The sequence below is a fragment of the Zonotrichia leucophrys genome, chromosome 1A, assembly GCF_028769735.1.
Source record: "Zonotrichia leucophrys gambelii isolate GWCS_2022_RI chromosome 1A, RI_Zleu_2.0, whole genome shotgun sequence".
Taxonomy (NCBI): Eukaryota; Metazoa; Chordata; class Aves; order Passeriformes; family Passerellidae; genus Zonotrichia; species Zonotrichia leucophrys.
In genome coordinates, this window is record NC_088170.1 from 6,336,933 (window position 1) to 6,358,822 (window position 21,890).

The window sequence follows — 21,890 nt, forward strand, 5'->3', positions numbered from 1 at the left end:
CAGAAAAACAATTTCTTTTCACTCCATATTAAAAAATACAGCAACATTACACAAAGCTATGCCCTGTAGTATCCTAACAGTAACTCATATGAAATCCTACTAATAAATTTTTAACACATCATTAGAAGAGTAGTATATTCATTTAAAAATATGCTTACCTCTTGTTGAAAGGAACAAGGGGTTATTCAAATAATTCGATGCAAGGCGTTTCCTCTACAAGGGAAATAAAGCAAACCCCCGTGTCATTGCAGTGCTCGGGTTGTCTCTACTTTTCACATTATCAATCTCCATGGGCTTATCTCACACCTAACCAGCTCTCCAAAAGCTACCTAGAGACCACTGACACAGTCAGACAAACAGTTGCATTATTTACCTTTCCAACAAGTTTTTCACAGAGCAGTTTATTGTGTATTAGCTTTTATTAAGAAGAGAGAAATACAAATTGTGAATGTTATTGATGGGTTTCCAGGATATGTCTCATGGGCTGGTAAGAGCAAGACTACAGCAAAACTAACTCCAAGCCCAACAATGTCCATTAGGGAAAATTGTTGCTGTGAGATGACATTTTTATTTGCATATATAGAAATGGTGATGGGTTCCTCACCTTCATCTATATATATGCATTGAATATATGAGATATCATCTTATTTTCATAGCCTCAATAGCCTCTTTTTTCATAGGAAAGGGTTACATCTTGGGTTATTATATATATAAATTTTGGGTTGTTATATATATATATAGTTAGAGGGGTTTCGCTACTGAATTTTTTATTCTGTAGTGAACAAACTATTCTCTCATAGTCGGGTGCCTGAGAGTCTGTTAATGAACTTTCAATAGATGTTTCTTTCTTCAAAAAATAACCAGCCCAAAATGTAATCATTTACGATGGAGAAAAAGGCTATTGAGGGTACAAAAATGAAATGGTATCTCATTTTCTTAAAGAACAAAGCCTTGAGAAGAAAAAGCACACCATTCAAGTGAAGACGTAAGACCATGATCATATTTTTGTAGTCAAAGTATCACCACTACAAATGCTGAACTCCTGCCATTTTGAGGGGTGTTGGCAAATAAAAGGTCTAATTTACATGCAATTTCAATTTAAACAATCATGAATTAAAGATCATTCAGTAGACTGAATTAAACTGCACCAAAATGCCTGAAATGCCACCAATACCTCAACTCCCTGATTAGCAAACCAGTCTGAGCAGCTAATTGATTAGAGAAAAAACATCTGCCTCCATTTTACTTGGATGACAATCCCCATGGTCAGTAGTTAATGACAGCTCCTAATGAGGACACAGCTGATCAGCCACAGGAGTCCTTCACAGACATTTTTTTCTCCATGCCATCCTCCATTCAAGCATATGCTTTTGAGAATAGATATTATGAGAAATATGAACTAGGGGTGCAGTAGACCTAGGCCATCTTCTCTTCCACATATCCAAGGCAGTAGAGTTTGTCACAAACACCAATCTGGCTATAGCCACAAAATTCTGCTACAAGTATTTTAATAATCAGGACAAAAACGTCTAAAGAGCCACAGATTTAATGCTAGCAAGGCTGAAGTTCCTACTGTGGTAAATACTGCTCATTTGGACATCAGTATTTGCACTGAAAAAAAATAGTTGAGGAATTCTGAAGAACTCAAGTGCCCAGAGCTGTTCTGGAGTATAAAAATCTCCAGTGCTTTCAAAAAAAGAACAATCAAACAACTCAGCAGTTTGACTGCAGCAGTGTGTTTCTTCTTAGTCTCATCTGTTTGCTATCTGCCAACAAATAGGAATCTGAAATACTGGCATACCAGAAATTCTGCACCACTTATGCCTAAATAAAGAATAATCACTTTCTTTAGTCCTAGAGAACTCAGAACACAGAGAGGCCTTGCTTAAATGGAGAGCTGGCTACAACTGAGTTTCATCCCAGTAGAAAGTTCAGACAGTAAACCCAAATAGTGCTGAAATTTTAAACATGAAATTTTAATTAGCTGAATAAATGCATATATGCTAGTTTAGAAACAAAGAAAAAAAATCTATAAAATGTTAAGCCTATTTTTATGCTGCTTTTACACCAAGTTTGCAATCCAATATTAGGCAGGACCAAATTGTGATACTTCTATAAATGCAACAGTGTAAGTGTAACAGACAACAGAGATTATCCAGAGCATTTAATTTTTAATCATGCATTATTATATTTATTATGCAGATTTCTATACCCTCTGCAGACCACAATGATTCATAAACCAACACACCCCTTTTATGAATGTGACAAATTGAAAAAAAAAAAAATTGGGACATAAGAAAAGAGAATTTCTTATTTGGCACGTAAGAAAAGAGAAACAGCAATGCCCATTTGAACATAATGCAGAACTTCTGCTGTCCAGTCATGATCTAAAGGGACTGCCTTTGTAGATAAAAGTAATTAGGTCCCACACTAATTTAGCTCTCTTGGACTTTATTAAAACTAAGATGAATTCTAGTTTGGAGCAAGTGACGTTGTGTGGTGAAAACCTATTGCTTCCCCACTGAGATATTTTCTTTCTTTTCTACATCAGGATCTCTTTACAAGTAGCTGTGGTTTTGCATTCATATATATTTTTGTAGTAAGACACACTTAGACCTTTTATTGACATGAATTAGAGCTGTGGTAAAAGAAGTGAATGATGAAGTACCTCTGTTTCCAAGAGTCCACTGTAGGCTGGATTTGCTGTGCTTCTTCTCTTTCTTTCCTGACGCTTGCTCTGGATTTCTGTAACCATGGAAAGGAACACGAACTGTGAATTTCTCATTCATCAGGGAAAAATGTAGATATAACTTGTAAAGCAAAACGATCTTACCCTCAGCCCCTTGAGCTTTGAGTTCTGTTTCATTTTCTAAAGTACAATTGTGTTGCATCAGCATTGATATTTGCTGCAGTTCAAGGTCTGACATTAATAAGCTTTTCCTTGTGAGATTCACAGGCATTTTTTTATTTTTTTCTTCCTTCAAGGTAGACTTCTGCTGCCCTACAAGAATTTTATTATGATCTCTTCAGACACATATTCAGCAAGCATCATCAGAGAGCCTTCAGAGTACTCTCCTCCATGGAGCTTAGAAAAAGCATAGTTGAAATGGCACAGGTGGATTCAGTGATGATTTATCCACCCAGAACATAACTTCATAACCCTGAGCTTGCAAAATGTCATTTTGAGTCATATGTGCATGCTTGTGTCACTGCAAACACCAGCACACAGATGGGCTCTTTGGACAGCAGCCCATTTTATTCCTTCCACTAAACTTCCACAACTCCCTTCCACTAAATGGTGACACCTACTGAAGATGACACATGCTGAGGGCTGTGTTTAGCAACCACCAGCCATGTGCACAACTCTGGAAACACAGAAAGATGGAGCAGATTACTCAGACACAGAAATCTGTAGGTTTAATGTACTTTGATCTGAACCAGGATTCCATTTACATCACATGGAATTTCTTTCTGCAGCTCTTGACGCCAGTTCAGAATGCTGAGACTATTACAAGCATGTCTTTTAGAGCCCATTCTTTTGATTATAAACCCCACACACATTTTAGCAATGAGAGCCACAGCATCCATCCCATGACATGAAGTGTGTGCTCTATTCCAAAATATTTCCTGTGTGAATATTGTAAGGTCAATTTTAGACTTGGTGCTGAGGTACTAGAGGGTATTCTAAATGCCCTCATGGTGGTGATACCTCTGCTCTGTCTTGCTCTATCTCAGAAGGAGAGGAACTGGCAGGAGCATGTATTTCAGCCCAGAAGCCCTGGAGCCCACCCAACAGAAATTCAGGACACCATCTGATTATGCAACAGGTCTGGTGTCTTTCCTCAGCATCTGAGCTGAAGAGGTCTATCTCAGAACACACCCAGCACCAGAAAATGCCCTTCAGGGTATTCAGCAAGATCCCCCACCTGTAATCCAACAGTAAGATACAGGTGAGCTTTCAGGGTGTTTATGTACTTGGGAACTGGACCTCCAGCTCTTAGTTCTGGTTTCCAGCAAGTTTCAAGTGTTGATCATTCCCATATACCATTTTAAGGGTGTCAGTATTTTTGGTCTTGTCTTGTACATAGTGTCCCTGGAGATGAGGCCAACACTTTATATGGGTTTTGTACTGGCCTAACTTCCAAGATTGGATTTAAAAACTTCCAAGAATGGATTTAAAACTTTCCCTTCACAAAAGAGTATTGGCTAAGCTGCTGTGCTTGGAGTGATGGATGCATCAGAAGGAAACCAGATGGACAAGAAAAACAGGAGAGTAACTACTAGCTGGGCTTTCCTATGGCACAGGGACATGTCATCTCTCATGTTCAGAAGGTGTCTTCTCCTAGGGCACTTGAAATAGCACAGCCACAAGCTGCCATGTGACTCAAGGGGCTGCACAGAATCTCACCACCAAGAAATGTGTGATCTGAAGCTGCACTAGGATGGGAGATAAGTGCTTTGGCTGTAACCACTGTAACATCACATTAACATCATTCAGGCCATGCAGACTCCAAAACACAGGATCTTGTCTGGGAAACAGTTCAGTCCTAATGTGAAAATATTTCCTAGGAAATGCTCATGTGTCTATGCTGAAATATCCATCCTGAAGCTCCCAGGCTCTCTGAAAGCCTCTAAAGGGAATTGTGCCTCAGCAGCAGGGTGTGTGCTACAGGGATACACAACTGTGAATTTCAATGGCCCAAAAAAAAGAAACAAAGAATTCAATGCAGCAGAGTTTTCTTTGTAATGTAACTGGGGCAAGAATCTCATAAAAGAACAGTGATGGATTTGTAGCTCTCTGTCCTTCTTGGTCCCAAGTTAAAGAGAAAATTTCTTTGGTACATGCTCTCACCAAGGCAACAGAAAATATCTGGTGGGGTCTGAATCACACAGATGGCAATTAGTTGGAATGCAGCTTTGGAAGAGGCATTGCTATGGTACAGAGATAAGAGCTTGCTGGGACAAAAAGTAATAGCAGTAGGAATAGATGGAAGAGAGAGAAATTAATGGAAACATCTCGAGGTGTACAATACCCTATGCAGCCATCAGGGAGGGAGAGCACTTTCTTAATGGAAACAAAAATACCATGCATCTATGTACTTGTGGAGTGGTTCTGTCAATAATTTCACTGAGACAGAGCAAAAGCATCCACTGGTGTGCTGTCTTTTGTTACTTGTTACTTCTGCTAAAATAGTATTGTGTACTTTTCAGAACAGGATGCAATAAAGTTAAATTAAATTTGTTTCAATTGATGAAATCATAAACATTTCAGTAATCTAGATGGACATGCATTCTTAGAGTGACCTGAACTAAAGGTCCTTCTTTTAAAGTTTTGCTTTCTATCTTTTTTTTACAAAATTGTAATGCTAAAAGGTGTTTGTAATAGCCTAGAGAAAGAGATTCAATATGTTACAACCATGCACTGCATCACAGAATTAAGCTACCTTATTCCTTAGCTTATCAATTAAAAAAATAGAAACCAAACAGGAAAAATTAAGCTGTAATACATTTGACAAAGATGAATGAATTTAAAGATAGCTTTATGTTGGAGGCCAAACTCCAGTGAGCTGCTGCCTTCACCAATCAACACTCTGCATGGTCATCCTATGAAGCCTGTGATGGCAATTTTCCTTCAGGGAAAGCTGCACCTTGCAGACTGTCACTTAGTGGAAGCAGCTGTGTTTATTTACTGGTAAAGATGCCTCACACTCAGGCTCTGCAGAACTGAGCTCTTTCCCCAGGCAGGGAATGCTTGTGTGGAGGTCAGGTGGAAAGGCTTCTAGGCAGATAGAGAAACACACATAGAAGTGGATCATCACAGCCCTTCACCAGAAAATTAATGAATAAAATCAATAAAAACTGTAACACTGTGAATTAGAGATACTATATGAATAAGCTTTTAATGATCCAATCTTGATAAAGTTAAATTCCGAAAATGTGAAATTGAAAAATAATTAGAAGTTTTAAAATAAACTGAACTGTGTAATGACTACTGCTTCCTGATAAATAGCAACGACTGATAACTGTAAATATGACCCAGTAAAATAATAACCTTTAGCATGTGAAAGCTATAAGGAAATCTCTGACAGTTGTAATCACCAATTCTGATGAAGAAATACCCTTTCCATAGTAAATAGCTCTTGGCTGGAGCCATTTATTTAATGCTAGTAGAAATATGAAAAGTGAATTTGTCTTCAAGAATTGATTCTGCATGGTGAGTTTTGCAGCAGTTTGGTTTAAAATGAGCATCTCCACACTTGGTGTAGAACAGAGAAGAGCACTGCTGGCATTTTGAACATAAGCAATAAATCCACACAAACAATTCATTAGTTTCAATAAAATCAAAGGGTATAGAATTATTCAAAATTAAGTCCTCTTTGTTGTAAGTATAATTTGTATTTCTGCATAATTTCAAATGTTGTCCTGTTTTCCTTAGACAAAGAAAACAAGAACCAATCATCATTTTCACTTTTTGGATTATAAATCTTCTCCCCAAATTTTTTTTCATTTCCATTTCAATCCATGACCATTAAGGGATTAAAAATTATGAAGGCTTAAAATTTCTTTAAACTCCTTTCAAATTCTCCATCACTGGGACATTAAATTATTTTTTAAAATGCAGATTTAAAGAGGCAAAACACTGAAAAATAGAAACAAGACCCACAGGAAACGTGCTGCATATACTGAGGAGACACTACAATTCAGATATATTTTCTCACTAATTCACAACTTGTCTTAAAACCAAAGAACTGGAAATCTTAATAAAAAGAAAACAAGGTAAAAATGGTAGATACCTTGAGACAGTGAGGTAGCTAAGCATGCTCCTAAGTCTAAAGCACATAAAAGTTAAACTCAGTGCACTGGAAATTCCTGAGTATTTTGTTTACTATGATCTATGGTGATAAATATCAATTGCCATTAACACTTTTTGTGATCAAGGATCATTGCCAGCTGACACAGATCTCAGTTTTCTCTCCTTTTACTGGCGGAATCATCAACTTGTTGTAGCTGAGCTTGTAACTAAAACCATAAGGGTGCAAATCTTTTCTTCAAAATACCTGCATCATCTCTGCCCATGAGAACTATTCTGCCACCTCAGCTTGTCTCATCTGCTAAAGAAACTCTTTTTCCCCCCCTCTCATCTCTAATTTCAGAGCAACAAAGCTGAGGCAAAGAAAGATACAAATCTGCTAACTTTTGCAAGCTATTTTTGGAAGGTTGGAGAAGGAAACTGAAAGGATGTGATGCTGATTTTAGCTTATGTGCAATATTTGTTTGAAGTCATATTCAGGAGCCTGAGAAGACATGCTAGATGCTCTCAGGCAAACACAGGGTTTGATGGGAAGTTTGTTAAGTTTTTGGCTAAGTAGGGAAAAGGGAGGGAAGGAATTCTTTGAGAAGTAGTCTTAAGTAAGTAAAATCTTATGAAACAAATATCAGATTTTCACCACAAATTTACATATTATTCTGTGGAACTCTAGAGGTGATGGACAACTCAAAAAGCGAAAGTCCATCTCACATGGGAGAGAGCAGAGGGCACTTGCTGCATATCTGGGCAAACATCTCTGAACCTCACAGATCCACCAACCAGATCAGTGGCAGTCAGAGCCCTGGCAGGATTTTTGTTTCACTGTTTCTTCCAGGTCTTAACATCTTTTAAAGGACCATGGTGACTGAGTGAGTCCAAACACCAGCCTGTGCCAAGCAGGGCCAGCCCTCGTGCCCCTTGAGCTTTGCCATGGGGTGGGAGGCACAGCTAAGTAAGGTCACCCCTACTGTGACACTGAAAGGCACAACTGTGCAAAGGTAACCTTTCATTTGATTTTTTCATTTTCATTTTTTTCAGTTTTCATGCCCTTCAGAGAAGGAGAGAAGGAAAACTGGGAGGGAATCTTATTGATGTGTATAAATATCTGCAGTCAGGGATCAGAGCATGGGCTGGGCTGTGCTCCTTGGTGTCCAGCAGCAGGACAAGAGGCAATGTGCAGAAAATGATGCCCAGGAAGCTCATCCTGAACATGAGGAAGAACTTCTTTTCCAGAAGGGTAACAGAACACTGAACAGATTGCCCAGAGAGGCTGTGGAATCTCCTTCTCTGGAGAGATTCAAAAGCCATCTGAACACAATCCTCAGCAACGTGCTCTGGCAGAGAAGCCAACAGAAAAGATTTCATTCAAAAACTGAACTGTAAATCAACATATGCCACCTTACCTTCCAAATGTTCTGTTGTAACCAGTCCTAGTGCTACCATGAAGGCAATTTTCTGGGGAAAAAATAAATGGGTTAGATTTTCTATTATAGTGATCATGGTAAGAAAATAAATAAAATTAGCATTGACAGAATAAACCCAGTAAAAGTCTTTTAGAAATGTATCTTATTTGAATGCATAGTAATGTAAAGAACTTTAACTGAAGATTTGCTTGAGATATGCGTGGTTCTCCTTTATGACTATATAAACTCAAGCAGTTCAAAGATGTCTGAAGTCAATGCTCAATGCCTGCTGATCTTACACAGCACATGATCAATATTCAGTCAATTCAACCAGTTCAATTTCACATTGCTAGCTGGATTGTTACTCAATTCTTTAGTGAAGTAATTTTGTATTATTTTTACCATCTGGCCATGACACACTGCTTTTATTGGATATGAGCAAGCTGTAAGAAGTGAAATAAGTATGATCTGTACAATACTAAACAAGACATCAAAAGCATATTGAAAGCCCCCTCCCATTAAAAAAAAAAAAAAAAAAAAAAAAAAAATCCAAACAAACAAACAAAAAAAAATCCCAGAAATTTCTCTTCCCAAGTTTTAAAAATAACATCTTGTGCATGGATTTTAAGATGTATGCTGATCCAACATTTTTTCTCAATGAGGAGTGAACAAACATCTCTCACCGATACTGGTGAACTCATTTTGCAGCGCGAAATCTGATCAAAAATATTATTCACAACACTTCTAAACTATATATGCACAAAACAAATCTTCATACAAAAAAAAAAATTCAGAACATGCTGATGCAGTGATAGGAAAAGTATTAGAGCAGATTCTAAATTTTCTGTCAGTGATTTCTCACTGGAAAATGTTTCCTTGCGGAAAGGTTTTGCTGAAGGTTTTATCACATGTTTTTGATGAAAACTGAAATTACACTGTTGTTCCAAGCCCAAATGGAACTGAACTCCCTGGTTTTCAGTCACATTTGTGGGCCTCCTCTTTCTGCTGTGCTGAACAATTTTGTTGGATTTTCATGAGGTTCAATTCCACAGGAGAGACAATCTGACTGTGCAACTCAAGCTCTTGAGAAATCCAAACAAGCAAAGCCCACAGTCCAAGTCTGAGGAGGTGTACAAAGACCATAGGAAGATGTAATTATCATATCTCAAATAAAATGCTCAGATTTAGGTCCAACTAAACCACAGTGTTTAAGCAGAAGGTCAAAACTTTGTTTTATTCAAAGAATGTCAGGAGAATGTGTTTCAACACTTCTAAGCCAAAATTAGTCTGACCTTCTTGTTTTGTGAAAAGCCTGATGATTTAACATTTCAGTTCAGGATAAAATCAACTAGTAAGTCACCAGAACTACAATTTCCTTTTCAATTCTGACTTTCACTTAGTGAAATCGTGGAAGCAAAAACGTCCTCATTTTGAAACGAAAAGATCTATTGGGTGGGTTCATCAAAATCAGAGGGTTAGGTTTGGACATCTCTACCACTCATGCATCTGTGAAAATACCTTTGTCAAACAGGTGAACTAACACCCATGTTAGACAGGAATATTTCCTTTCCACAACCTCAAGAGATTCATATTCTCCAGGCAGATTAAAAAATGGTGGTGTAATGGCACTGGCAATTTAGATATATCTACACTGTACTTCTGCCTTCCATATCTGTGGTAATTACACACACGTGTTCATTTGCAAGTCAGACCTTGATTTCAGTAATATTCACTCCTTACATGCCTGAAACACCAGCCAGGCACAGTGGGGGCCCCACACCTGAAGGAAAAGATGAATATTTGATTCACTGTGCAGATCTGAGAAGAAAATTATTCACTGAGTAGGATTACAAGCTTCACCTCAGCCCTGTCAAAAAGTAACAGTGGCAGTTTACTTCTCAGCACTGCGAGCAAAATAATAACAATTTTAGGGACAGAACCAGGAAGCTGGAATGGTTAATGTGTGTTTTCTCAATGGAGTGCAGAATTCTTGCATCATCCCAACGTCAAAATGTGGAGAAAGCACGTATTTTCTGATGCCTGAACTGGAATTTGTGTACTGGAATTCTGCTAGACAATTTTCTCTTGTCATGCTAAAATTGTTTGAGTATGTATCTAAATGCAACATACTTGCTTAAAATATGAAGAGCCATCACAAGTGGACTTGATAATTATCTCATGATTAAACATAGGAAGTGTCAGTTTTTATAGTTCCTTTTAAAGGAACTAGAAGATGGTTCCTTTTAAAAAAATCCCAGTACAAGCTGTATTCTTTTGAACAAGCATATTATATTAACAGCCTATTTTTTTATGGGTTTTGCTATTTCACACCTCTGCAGCTGATTGGATTCAACTCAAAATCTGACTTCCACTGCAAAACTTTAGTTTCAAATATCACAGGGTCTATTGTTTGTCCTCTGTAGAGGAAGTTGCAAAGCAAAGATTTCATTTTCTCCAGATTTTCAATCCACGCTTAATACTAGCATTTAGTTCACAATGGCCATGTGTCCCTCTTGTGCTCAGGAAAAATTAGAACACCAGTAACTACATAACCAGCATTTATGGCAGTATTTTTTCTTTTAGATAAAAACATTTTAGAATGAAAGTGTTGCCAGATAGTTTCCTAATATGAATTTTTAAATGATCAAAACGGGTTTGGCAGAGTTCTGTTTCTCTCTATGTTGAACTCAGGTCTCTTCAAAAAAAAAAAAAAAAAAAAGAAAATATTAACCCCCCCCAAAAAAATGAACAAAAAAACCCACAAAAAAACAACATCCAGGGTATTTTCTCCCCAGAGGAGCAGCTCCCTTCTGTAATTAGCCCATTTCTTTACAGAAGTCATTCTGGTGGGAGAAGGCCCACCACTGGATCCATCACTATTGTTCTCCATCCCCAGCTGATGAGAATGAGTGAGTGGCCTCCTCCTCAGTCCATGACCAGCTTCAGGGCTCACCAGCAGGATGACCAAACCAGGAGCTAAAGACAGTAATTATCTTTGCTTTTCTCAGTTTGTTCAGGTACACCCAGTAATTGCATGTGGGATTCCTGGTTATTCATAAGTCTGGTTATTTCTAGTTAGCTCATTACAAATTTATTAAATCCCAGTCTCTCCCAACTAAGTTCTGTACAGAGCCATACTGGAGTTCCTGCCTCAGTTTTCTGCTTTGAAAATAAATAAAAGTGAGAAATGCCTTGAGTGCCTATTTTCTTTTTAAAAATACCATGCTGTTTTTGCTTTAAACTTAATCATCTGCTTATGAGCCGTGAGTGCTTTCAGAAATACACAGTATGTCTTTTCATGAAGCAAAACAAAGATTTTCATAAAAGCATTTCATTTTGTAATTACATGTTCTATTTATGTCATTACATGTATTTATACTAATTATGATGTTAGTTCTAATTACACTAATTGCATAAATACATGATAATCAACTAAAGTTTACTTTCAAAGAACAAAAGAAATTAACTCTAGACCTACCTATTTATGGCTGTGCAACAAATCTATGAAAAGAACTGTCCTAGTTTAGGGCACAGTGTCAGCACCCTACCCAGAAAATTAAGGTTTTTGAGAGCTCCAGTAAACAGGGTAGGAACAGTGTCTGTGGTTAGAAAAAGATTGTTGAGATATTCTAGTTTGCAATGTAATGAAAATCTCACATTTCTGAATCCCATACCAAAAGTGTGCCCATTCCAATTGCCTCCTCCTGCATCTCTCTGGAAGGCTTTTATTAATTATTTTTTCTATGGGGAAAAGTTACAGACAAAGAAAAATTGACGTTTTTTCTTCCTAGCATTCTGTTTCTAAGCAGTGCCTACTGGTCTTTCTACCCATAAGGTGCTACAACATAAAGAAGTTTTTGGAAATACCTGCCTAAACAAAACAGAACTCTTCAGTCCCATCATTCTGTGGTAATGAAGATTCATGTAAAGGTCAGATTTTAAACTTGGGAGGTTTCCCAAGCATAGTTTTGCAGAGCTTCTACATAGAGCTGTGATATTTCGGGCTAAAATATTTATCCTTAATACTGTTTTAACTTATGAACCTCCTAAAATGGTGAAAAAATTGACCACATGGATGCCTCAAGTAACATAATTTATATTGTAATAATCCTCCTAAACCTACAGCTCTAAGGATGCTTTTGTGCTACACACTTATTAGACTAGTGAGGTTTAAGATTTCACAGGAGCTGAGCATTTCCACAAAAGAAGTAGATTCAGTCTGTATAACTTCTCAAACTAAAATTGAGACCTAATATAATTACACCTAATATAATGTGAACATATCCAGTCAAAACCCAAAATGTCTGTTAGAGAGACCCCATTTCTACAAAGAGTTGCAGTTCACATTTCTGGTTTAAATCAAAATTATAATTCCCAAAAGAGATTTAGTCTCATTACCTGCTGTCTACTCTCTTACTCAATTTAAAGGATTTTAATGTATTTCAGACTAGAATCTGTGTACATATGGGAAGACATATACCCAGCAAATGCAGGAAACTAATAATACAATCTAAAAATTGCAAGATTCATTACAAAGATGTTAAAAGCTCAGCTTACAGAAGAAATGTTAATTCCACCTCATATGCAGCCTCTAAATCTGATGCTATATGTTGGATAACATAAAAGAAAATATCTTAAGTTTGTGTACACCTTTCACAAGAAATCCAGCTGTAGCCATGGGGTGCCTAGATTACTATGAGACCTTTAGGTACTATGAGACCTCCAAGTCTTACATTTTGTGACAGTGGAAGGTTTGAATGCAAACCAAATTTGTGCAAATTTGGTGCTGGCAGAACCCCAAGCACAAATAAAGGAATCACATATGCACAGAAAAGAAGGTTTAGATTTGGCCCCCATAACTTAACCACATTGTAGCTCATTTATTAAAAATTAAAAAAAAAGAAATCACCTCTGGATTTTCCTCCTTTTTCTTTTTGGTAGCAGGCAGTCCCTGAGCTGACTCTTCAGGAGATTTCTTTGTCTCCAGTTTACTTTCTGTCTGGGTTTGGACTTGAGGTTGAATAATGATAACCTAAAAGACAATGTACATATAACAAAATTCACTATATGAAACTGGATTTTTCTGCCTGAAACCTTTGACTCCTCTTTGAAAAGTTACTTGATAGCCTACAAATAAGAAATGTAAGTCACAAGTCAAAAGCATAAAAGAACAGGATACCTAGGTTAAGGTCCTAAATCCATACTTAAGTTTCTAAAAATTTTTTCTTATTGGTGCATTATAAACCTGCTACAGCCTAAGTCCCTTGATCAGTGCCTCTGAAAATTAGGACACTTTCTATTTAGAGGACTGGTGAAGGAGGCAGAGAAGCCATGCTTTAGCATTTTTGTTAGTGATCTTAAGGTCTTTCCTTTGATTTTATTTTGTGTGCAAGTAGAAGAGATGGGATTACTAAGCTTTCAAACCCAGTTTGATCTCAGTCATACCAGTGTGTTTTCAGGGTAAGCACATGGGGATGAGAAAGAAGGTATTCCTCAGGCAACTGAGATCAGACTTCAGTCCTCAGCCGTTACTCGTTATTAGCAGTGGATGCCCAGTTTTCCATAAACTAAATAAAATTTAATTTAATTTAAACTAAATTTAGGTCTTGTTGGAATTATGACACAGATCTCATTCACACATTTATGGTAGTATATCTGGCTGCTTATATTTGAATTATCAGATGAAGATTTACATGATGTAGGTGACATTATCCAGAAGCTAATAAATTAAAAGGAATGAATTTCTGCCCACAGAACTACACATATGAATTCATACCTATAATCAAAAGGACTGTGGAAGCTTCAAAAGGACTTCCCAAGGACTATCACCTTCTAGATAAAGATTATTAGATTTGAACACTAGGCCTTTTCCATCTACTTCATTGCTAATTTTCAATCAATGTCATTTAAGTGTTAGATACATTATCTCAACTCAGTCACTCTAGAAGATTCAAGAGCATAAAAAGGGATGGTTTTCTGAAACAGCAGTCATTTTAAGTAAGAGAAAAATAATTTATGTCAAAGAAATGGGGAAGAGATGTCTGCCTTTATTTACCTCAAAAGCCATCCTACATACTATATATTTTTTTAGTTCTGTATGAGAACTTGTGCTGCCAACAAGACCAAAAGTAGCAGGATCCCAGTGGTAAATTACAGTGAATGTCTGCTTGGTACATTAGCAGCCTGTATGGAATCTGACTCTGGTATAAGAGTGGCACAGTTCTTGCATTCCAATGCTGAAAAGCAGTACAAAGATGAAAGAAGTAATTCATAGCTTGAATTTTTCTTTTTACTGATTCATCTCCTGATCAGTTCTGAAACCCTGAGCTCTCATTTCATTCGGTCTTCCCCTGAAAGAGCAGAAGGGAATCTCTGATTTTTTATGTATTCCCTGGGGTCAGTCAACAAATCAAATATCATTGTATCATTGAAGAGGGAGTCCATAGGAAATGTGAGCCTGTACAGAATTCAGGGATTTAATTAGTGAGGATTCATTAGCCTGTACAGAATTCAGGGATTTCATTAGTGATTCCCTTCATTAGTGAAGGGAATCTCTGATTTTTTATGTACTCCCTGGTGTCAGTCAACAAATCAAGTATCACTGTGTCATTGAAGAGGGGGTCCATAGGAAATGTGAGCCTGTACAGAATTCAGGAATTTTTTATTGAGGATTGGCTTAAGGAAAGAGAAGTTCATATTAACAGAAGGTCCTGTTAATACCAGGCTACATAATGATTTGTTTTGTCCCCAGTAAAAAACAGGCTTGTACACAGATAAAAGTCCGCTAGCTTCTATGTGTCCGTGTAAGAATTCTCCCGTTGCTTTCTGATTATTTCCTTTGAGAAGAACCCCTGCCAGCACTCCCAGGGCAGTATTTGCTCACACCTGGAGCACAGTTGGTGCGTTTGCTGCCTGGGCACCCACCTTGCTGTCGGCGCTGATGAGGAGCGGCTGCACCTTGATGCCGTCGTTGACCACCGAGACAGCGGCGCTGGTGCTGAGGGGAGCAGCATTGCTGGGGGACGTGGAGATGATGGCATAGGCCACCCCAGCACCACTCAGAGGGGACGACAGGGCTGCGGGCTCGGTGGCACTTTGGGCCGGGCTGCTGTGCGTCTGTCCATGGCTGACGGTGTTGTTGGCGGTGGGGAGGGCAGGGCTGGGGTTTTTGATGCTCACTATGGTAGCCTTCTGGAAGGTGGGAGGCTGCTTGGAAGGTTGGTCTCTGCACGGGGAGATTGGGAGGCTGTCTGGAATCAGGGTCTTTGGCCTAACCTACAAACAGAGAGCCAGGTGTTATTAGTGAACAAACACTGAACACGTGTTCTGCCAGTGGAATCTCTAATTGCATTCACCATGGACCAGGAGCATCTAGAAAAACAGAATAGAGCAACTGCAAGTAGCCACCACTTATAGATACATTCCCAGCTCTTCTCAGTTGGGTCATTTAGAAGTTCTTAACTCACTGCAATGCTAAACAATAAGTGAGAAGAAAGTCAAATCCTTATTTTGATCAGCACACATCCATACAAATGCTAGTCAAGTCACATCTAGTTCTCTCTGCTCATACCTGCAGCACAGCTCCTGTGTTTGCTGCCCATGCGTAAGCCAAAGCCTTTGCAAAGAATGGAAAACCCAGATTCAAAATTTTCCTGTTCTGAAGGACACAACATTTTATCTATGAATTAAGGAGAGAGAGCTGAATCTTTAAGGGAGTTCTGGGAAAGCATTTACAGAGACAGTAAAGTATATGCTTTTAGGTGGATTGGTCAATGAACAACCTCATATGTTTAAGACATGCCATGTCAAATGGAGAGGAGATCTGTCATACAGCCACTTAACTCACAAATAAATAAATAAAATAAATAGAGGGATACAAGAAACCCACAACCACCAAACATCATATTTTGTCACAGTAATTAAAGAGCTAACTTGCAGCTGTGGGTGGATGCAGGAGGAACTTCCATGAATGGAAGAGGACACTTTGCCCTGCTTTGCAACAGCTGGAGCTCTACCCAGAGCCATGAATGATAGCAGCAATCAATTGTTTTCAGCTGATGTGATATGTTTCTAGTGGTGTAATTAATGTTACCCAGTCAACACGGCTCTGCCTTAACAACATGTTAAGTACAGTTCCAGGACTGAAAATAAATAATTTAGAATGCTTCACATGGAGTTAGCTTCACTCCCAGCTTATTGGTTAACACAGCTGATAAAACAGTCAGTTCCCTCTGTGCTTATTTAGTCCTGTCACTTCTTGCACCTTCCATACTGTGAAACAAAATGACAAGTTCTAACAGACAAACACGGGAACAGCTGCCTGTGTCACCACGCTGGAGTCTACAGCAGCCCTTCAAACGGTGCCAGCTTCAATCTTCAGCCTAAGTAAGCAATTTTAAAAAAATGCAGGGATTTACTAGTGCACAGAAAACCATCTCTTACGGTTGGCCATCATCCCCTATTGTGTCAAGAAGGAACCATGCCCTTCTTGTCCCCACAGCAAATATTAAGGGCAGCAACACATATGTTGCCAGCTCTCTGTCTCAGTAATTTGTCCCTTAAATATCAATAGCACCCCTGTGGACACCCACAAGCCTGCTGGGGAAAGGCATCACAACAATGATGCCCTGGAGAGAAGCATCTTATATATATAATTATCTTTTCTACTGCATGATGTAATAGCTCAGTGAATCCTACACACACTCATAATACACATCCTGCAAGTTAGGGATGAACACATCTTACTTCGCTGTAAAATAAGCTCTTCCTGCACAGATAACTAAACAAACTTAATTTTCCAAAATACTAAATTCTTTATAAAGTGCTGCATACTGAAGTTATCTGATAGGATGTACCAAACTGGTACATCATAGAGCATCTGCTGGGCACTTTCTGCCACCATGTGATACAGAAGAGGGATAGCTGTTCTCATGGACTAAGCCTCTGAAAACTCCCTGCCAAGTTTACCTAGCTGTGGGACACCATATTTATTTGCAATTACAGAACAATAAAAAGGGTTGACTACAGAAAGAAAAGTTTCAGATACTCCTGAGTTAAAGTTAGAATAATTTAAAGTGAAACCAACATTTATTTCAAGAACCTGCAAGTGTGAATCCAAAACAGAAAGTAAATGTAGAAGCCCCTTGTGGTCCAACACCCATCAATGTTCCCCTCAGAATATAAACAATAAGCATAAACATTTAATAAACAGCTACATTAAATACCTTTGGCAGAGTGTCACCTAAAATCCCAAACTGCTACAGTTGTTTGTGGAGATAAATGGAATCAGCTAGGAAGAGAAAAAATAAGAAGGGAAAAGGCAGCATAAATTCCTTTCCCTCATGGCAAAACTGTAGCTTAAATTTGGGAGATGAAAGGAGGACAGTGGCACTAGGAAAAGTTTGGAAGCTGGCAATCACTGAGGAAGAGGTAGAATAAAACTAGGGCAGGACAGGGAGTGCACTGCACTCACACAGTACCAAAAAGTAATTTCCTGCTGAAAGTAGCACAGGGTGGATGACATCAGTCCCTGTCACAGGAGTTACAGAAAAAAAAGGCACCAAAGTTGACCAAAAGAGAAGAAAAGAGAAAGAGATAGCATGTATGTTACCAAAAGAACATTTCAACTCTTGGCAAGTGCTGCAAGTAACAATTCTCCTATAGGCTCAACCGTTCTTTCCTCAAGTATCTTTCATTTAACTTGTGACAGCTGTCAAAACAGAATGTGATACTAGCAGGGCTCGAAATGCAGAAGAGAGAGCTGCTTCTTGAATATAAAGATTTCCTAAACCTGTGTTGTTCTTGAGTTTCCTCCATACCCACACTAACAAACATTTCATTTCCTGTGGCAATGTTCAGACTGGTGCTTCTCAGATAGCTGCAGGTGAGCACATTTTTCAAGGAGATATTCTCAAATCTGAGCACTCACTAGGTGGCAGCTCTCTGCTTTTCAGACAGGGAAATAAGAGTGTGCCCAATCCTGTGAGATGTACAGAGTGCTCTTTTGTTCAACAACTTCTAATTTAATATATTTTAAAGAGCTTCAGATCAGGAAAGAATGAGCTCCTGTGACTAACATGACTTGTTGTATATCCCATATTATTAAGCTCCATCCAGATGTCCCTATATGAAGCTCAAAAGTCTGGGACTGGGTTCAGGTTCTGTTTGTTGTTAGAGCCAAAGTTGTTGTTGCTGTTTGTTTGTTTTATTATACATACTAGTAAAGACCTTATTCTTATTCCCATATCTTTGCCTGAGAGCCCCTTGATTTCACGATTTTGATAATCCAGAGGGAGGGGATTTACATTCTCCATTCCAAGGGAGGCTTTTTCTGCCTTCCCTAGCAGACACCTGTCTTGTAAATCAAGACAATCCCAACAGGTGAGCCACTCACCTGCTGTAGAAAATTAAAATAAGGTAAGAAAGAAAACCTCTTACAAAAGAAATCCTCAAGATCCAACCTATAGAGGTATGGGGAAAAAGGAGAAGGGAGCAAAGTCACACAGTTCCTCCAATCTCTGTGGGCAATCCTATGTAGTCCTAAAGGACAGGATTTAATTAGAACAGTTACATCTGTGAAGATCTGCAGGTGATATGAGAATTGTTAAGGGTATTTCTGGTAAATGTGTTCTCCCTCAGGCCTAGGAAAGAAGGGAAGTTAATGCAGTGTACTTCAATTACAAACCCAAAAGGGATCACTGTGATCCTCCAGTTCACAGGCTGAACATATAATTTCTCCTAGAAACTGAAGACTGATTTTAAAAGAAAATACTAAAGATTTCTTAATTATGAGCTCCAGTAAATTGTTAACATGGTTTTGGTGTTTTTTTTAATGCTCATGACTGGCATTTTACAGGAAGGTTGAATTTTGCCTAACTTCAGCTTCCAGTCCCAGGATCTTGTTCTAGCTTTGTCAGCAACACTGAAGAGCCCTCCCCTTCCCCTGTATCAGATATCAGCTGGATCATGCTCAGCATCCATCAGCCCTTCACACTAGCAGGGCCCATCTGTATGAAAGTAAGTTCTTCAGCTCAACACAATGACACATTGCCTTTGAGAGAAAGACCATTATTCACACTTTATTTTCACTTCATCCTTGTACTCAGAGCTTGAAAACAAAAACTCAAAATGGATTTGGCACAATTCATATGTCACAGAGGCAAAGTGCTGGGAACAGCAGCCAGAGCTTTCATTCTTGAAAATTTTAGAGGATTACACAGAAAACATTAGCAATGGCTGATAAAATGAGTGCAATATGGGGTAATCATATCCTTCACCAGAATGAACAGATGCACACTGAGTTCAATAAAGCTGTGTCTATTTATGCCAGCTGAGGACCAACTCCCTCCCTCTTCTTTTTTGATCAGTAAAAATTAGACAAAAAAATTTTTCTCCTTGAATTTACAGTGATGACACTCCCTAAAATCCAGGTTGCCCCACTCACTCAAATACTTGAGTTCAGTTTAGTTCCTTTCCCAATAAGCTCCTCTTATCTTCAGCCTGGTCTAGGACCACTGTCAAAATAAACATAGTTTATTTCTTCCCACAGGGAAGATTTCTTTCTTTTCTTCCTTCCCCTTGATAGGGCTACATAAAAAAGAAGTTACTCCTCATTGTAGAAAGCCCAGGCAAGATGACCCAGAATAAGTGAATCCCATGTTCACATACAACTTAGCCCTCTCTTTAGCATATCCCTGGAATATTAGTCTGTGAACCTACAGAAGGACATTGTGAAGGGAAATGCAGGGCAAAACCCAAGGAGCAGCTCCAGCCCACATTTTCAGTCCTGCTACTCTGGATGGAGTAGACTAGGGAAGAAACATTAATCTGATCAAAACAAAATTGAGCAGAACTTCAGCAAGGCAGAACTGCAACAGGCCCCTCAAAACAAAGCCTGGTCTCTCAGTTTACACACAACACAACCCAGGAGTCACTCAGCAGTATTTTCACATGTGTTCAAACTGCACACACTCAAATCAGGCATCTCCCAGGTGCTGTGTACCTGCCATGATTTGGTATTTCAGTTGTTAGTCATGGACTGCTAAGTTAAGTTAGCTAAAGGTGACATGCAGCTTCTGGGCAGTTTGTAAGAAGGCAAAACAATCTAATTTAGTTTTCTTCTCCTTCATCTCTGCTTGACACTACAGAAATGGATGTTTTGCAGAGAAGGATGTCTGAGTGGGAATCTGCCAGCTCTGCTTTTTGTGGATGTTGGCATAAGGCAGTCAGGTGGGAGCTCTTTATTAAAAATGTTATCAATGTTTTGAATAGTGGGTTGGTTTTACATGGCTTGGATTTTTTGGTGAGGAGGGCAGAAGCCAGGCTCAGAAGTGATTTTTCTGTGGGAAGCTGCTAGAAGCTGCAAGCCTGACAAACCAATTGCAGGCTGGCTCTGAAAACAGACATACTGCTAAGCCAATTGATATAGTTAGTGATACCTCTGTGATGACATATTTAAGAAAGAGAAGGCATGTACAATTCCTTTTTTTTCTTCTGAGGTGTAGGGAGGTGGCTGCCAGAGGGGCCATCCCAGCACTGGGGGCAGCAGACCAACTTTCCCACAGACCAACCTATTTCCTCTATAGTACACAGTGGCATCCCAAAACTTATTTCTGTCTCTAGGAGTTGTTTTCCTTCCAAGAAATCTTCCAGAAGCCCTACTACTAAGGAAGCCAGGAGCACTAACTGGGTTTGGTACACATGTGAAGAGAAGCAGCAACTACCAGTAGAAATGTGACATGAAACTATGAGAACTATGAGATGAAATTTCATGAGAATTATGAGATGAAATTTTAAAATGGGGCTGTGTTTTTAACATTTGGGAACATGTGGAGACTCTGGCTGGGCTCACACGGTACCCAGTGAAGAATAAACACAAACCAAGATAACAGAGCTTGTCCCAGGGCAGACAAGTGACCACATTCAGACCCTACTGAATTAATTTAAAGTATCAAGGTTTAAAAGGACAGGTGTCTGCTGAGGAAGACAGGAGCCTCCCCTGAAATGGAAAATGTAAAACCCTCTCTCCAAATTGTTATAATTTTGAAATTAAGGGGGCTCTCAGCAAAGATATGGGAGCATGAATAACAGTACTTCATTAAGGAAAAAATGAAAATAAAGATAAAATAAATAATGCAATAATACAAAACAACACTGACAGTCAGAATACGACCTGACACCCTGTTGGTAGCAGTCCAAATGAAATGGCGGCTGCAGCCCTCCTGGAGTGCCTGGGGTGGTTCTGTTGGAGCAGGGATCCTGTAAAAGGGTGGAGTTTTCCTCTGAAGATCCAGTGGTGGTGTAGATGGGCCTGGTCTTCCTTAGAATGCAGTGGGAAAGGGATGCTCCTCTGGGAATCCAGTGGAAAAAGCTGCTGTGGTCCTCCAAATCACAGATTATATCCAGGTAGGAATGCTTGGCTCCTCCCTCTGGGCGGAGCATCTCCCAATGGGATGTTGGGATTTTATCAGCCATGCAGTGGGACTCAATGGCTCATTAACAGAAGATATCTCCCAGGAGGGAGGATGGGTTGTGGAAGAGATGAAGAAAACGGCCCAATTAACAGAAGATAACTGCCCCATCAGACAGGAATAGAATACACACCCATTTCCAACCTAACACATGAAGTCACTGCAGAAGATAAAAACTAAGCAGTGTCTGACAGCAGAACTTGGCAGAGT

The 21,890-nt window shown here is 39.0% G+C and overlaps 1 protein-coding gene across 2 annotated transcripts in view; it reads right to left on the minus strand.

The window, feature by feature from the left end:
* Positions 1-21,890, minus strand: part of PHF21B (PHD finger protein 21B) — a 132,828-nt gene that overhangs the window by 11,736 nt on the left and 99,202 nt on the right. For both annotated transcript variants that reach the window (XM_064736582.1, XM_064736573.1), the window contains 5 exons: positions 15,136-15,486; positions 13,121-13,243; positions 8,212-8,263; positions 2,669-2,745; positions 159-213 (listed from right to left, as the gene is read on the minus strand). In XM_064736582.1, coding sequence (XP_064592652.1) covers positions 159-213; positions 2,669-2,745; positions 8,212-8,263; positions 13,121-13,243; positions 15,136-15,486 — 658 coding nt within the window. The remainder of the gene's footprint in view (positions 1-158; positions 214-2,668; positions 2,746-8,211; positions 8,264-13,120; positions 13,244-15,135; positions 15,487-21,890) is intronic.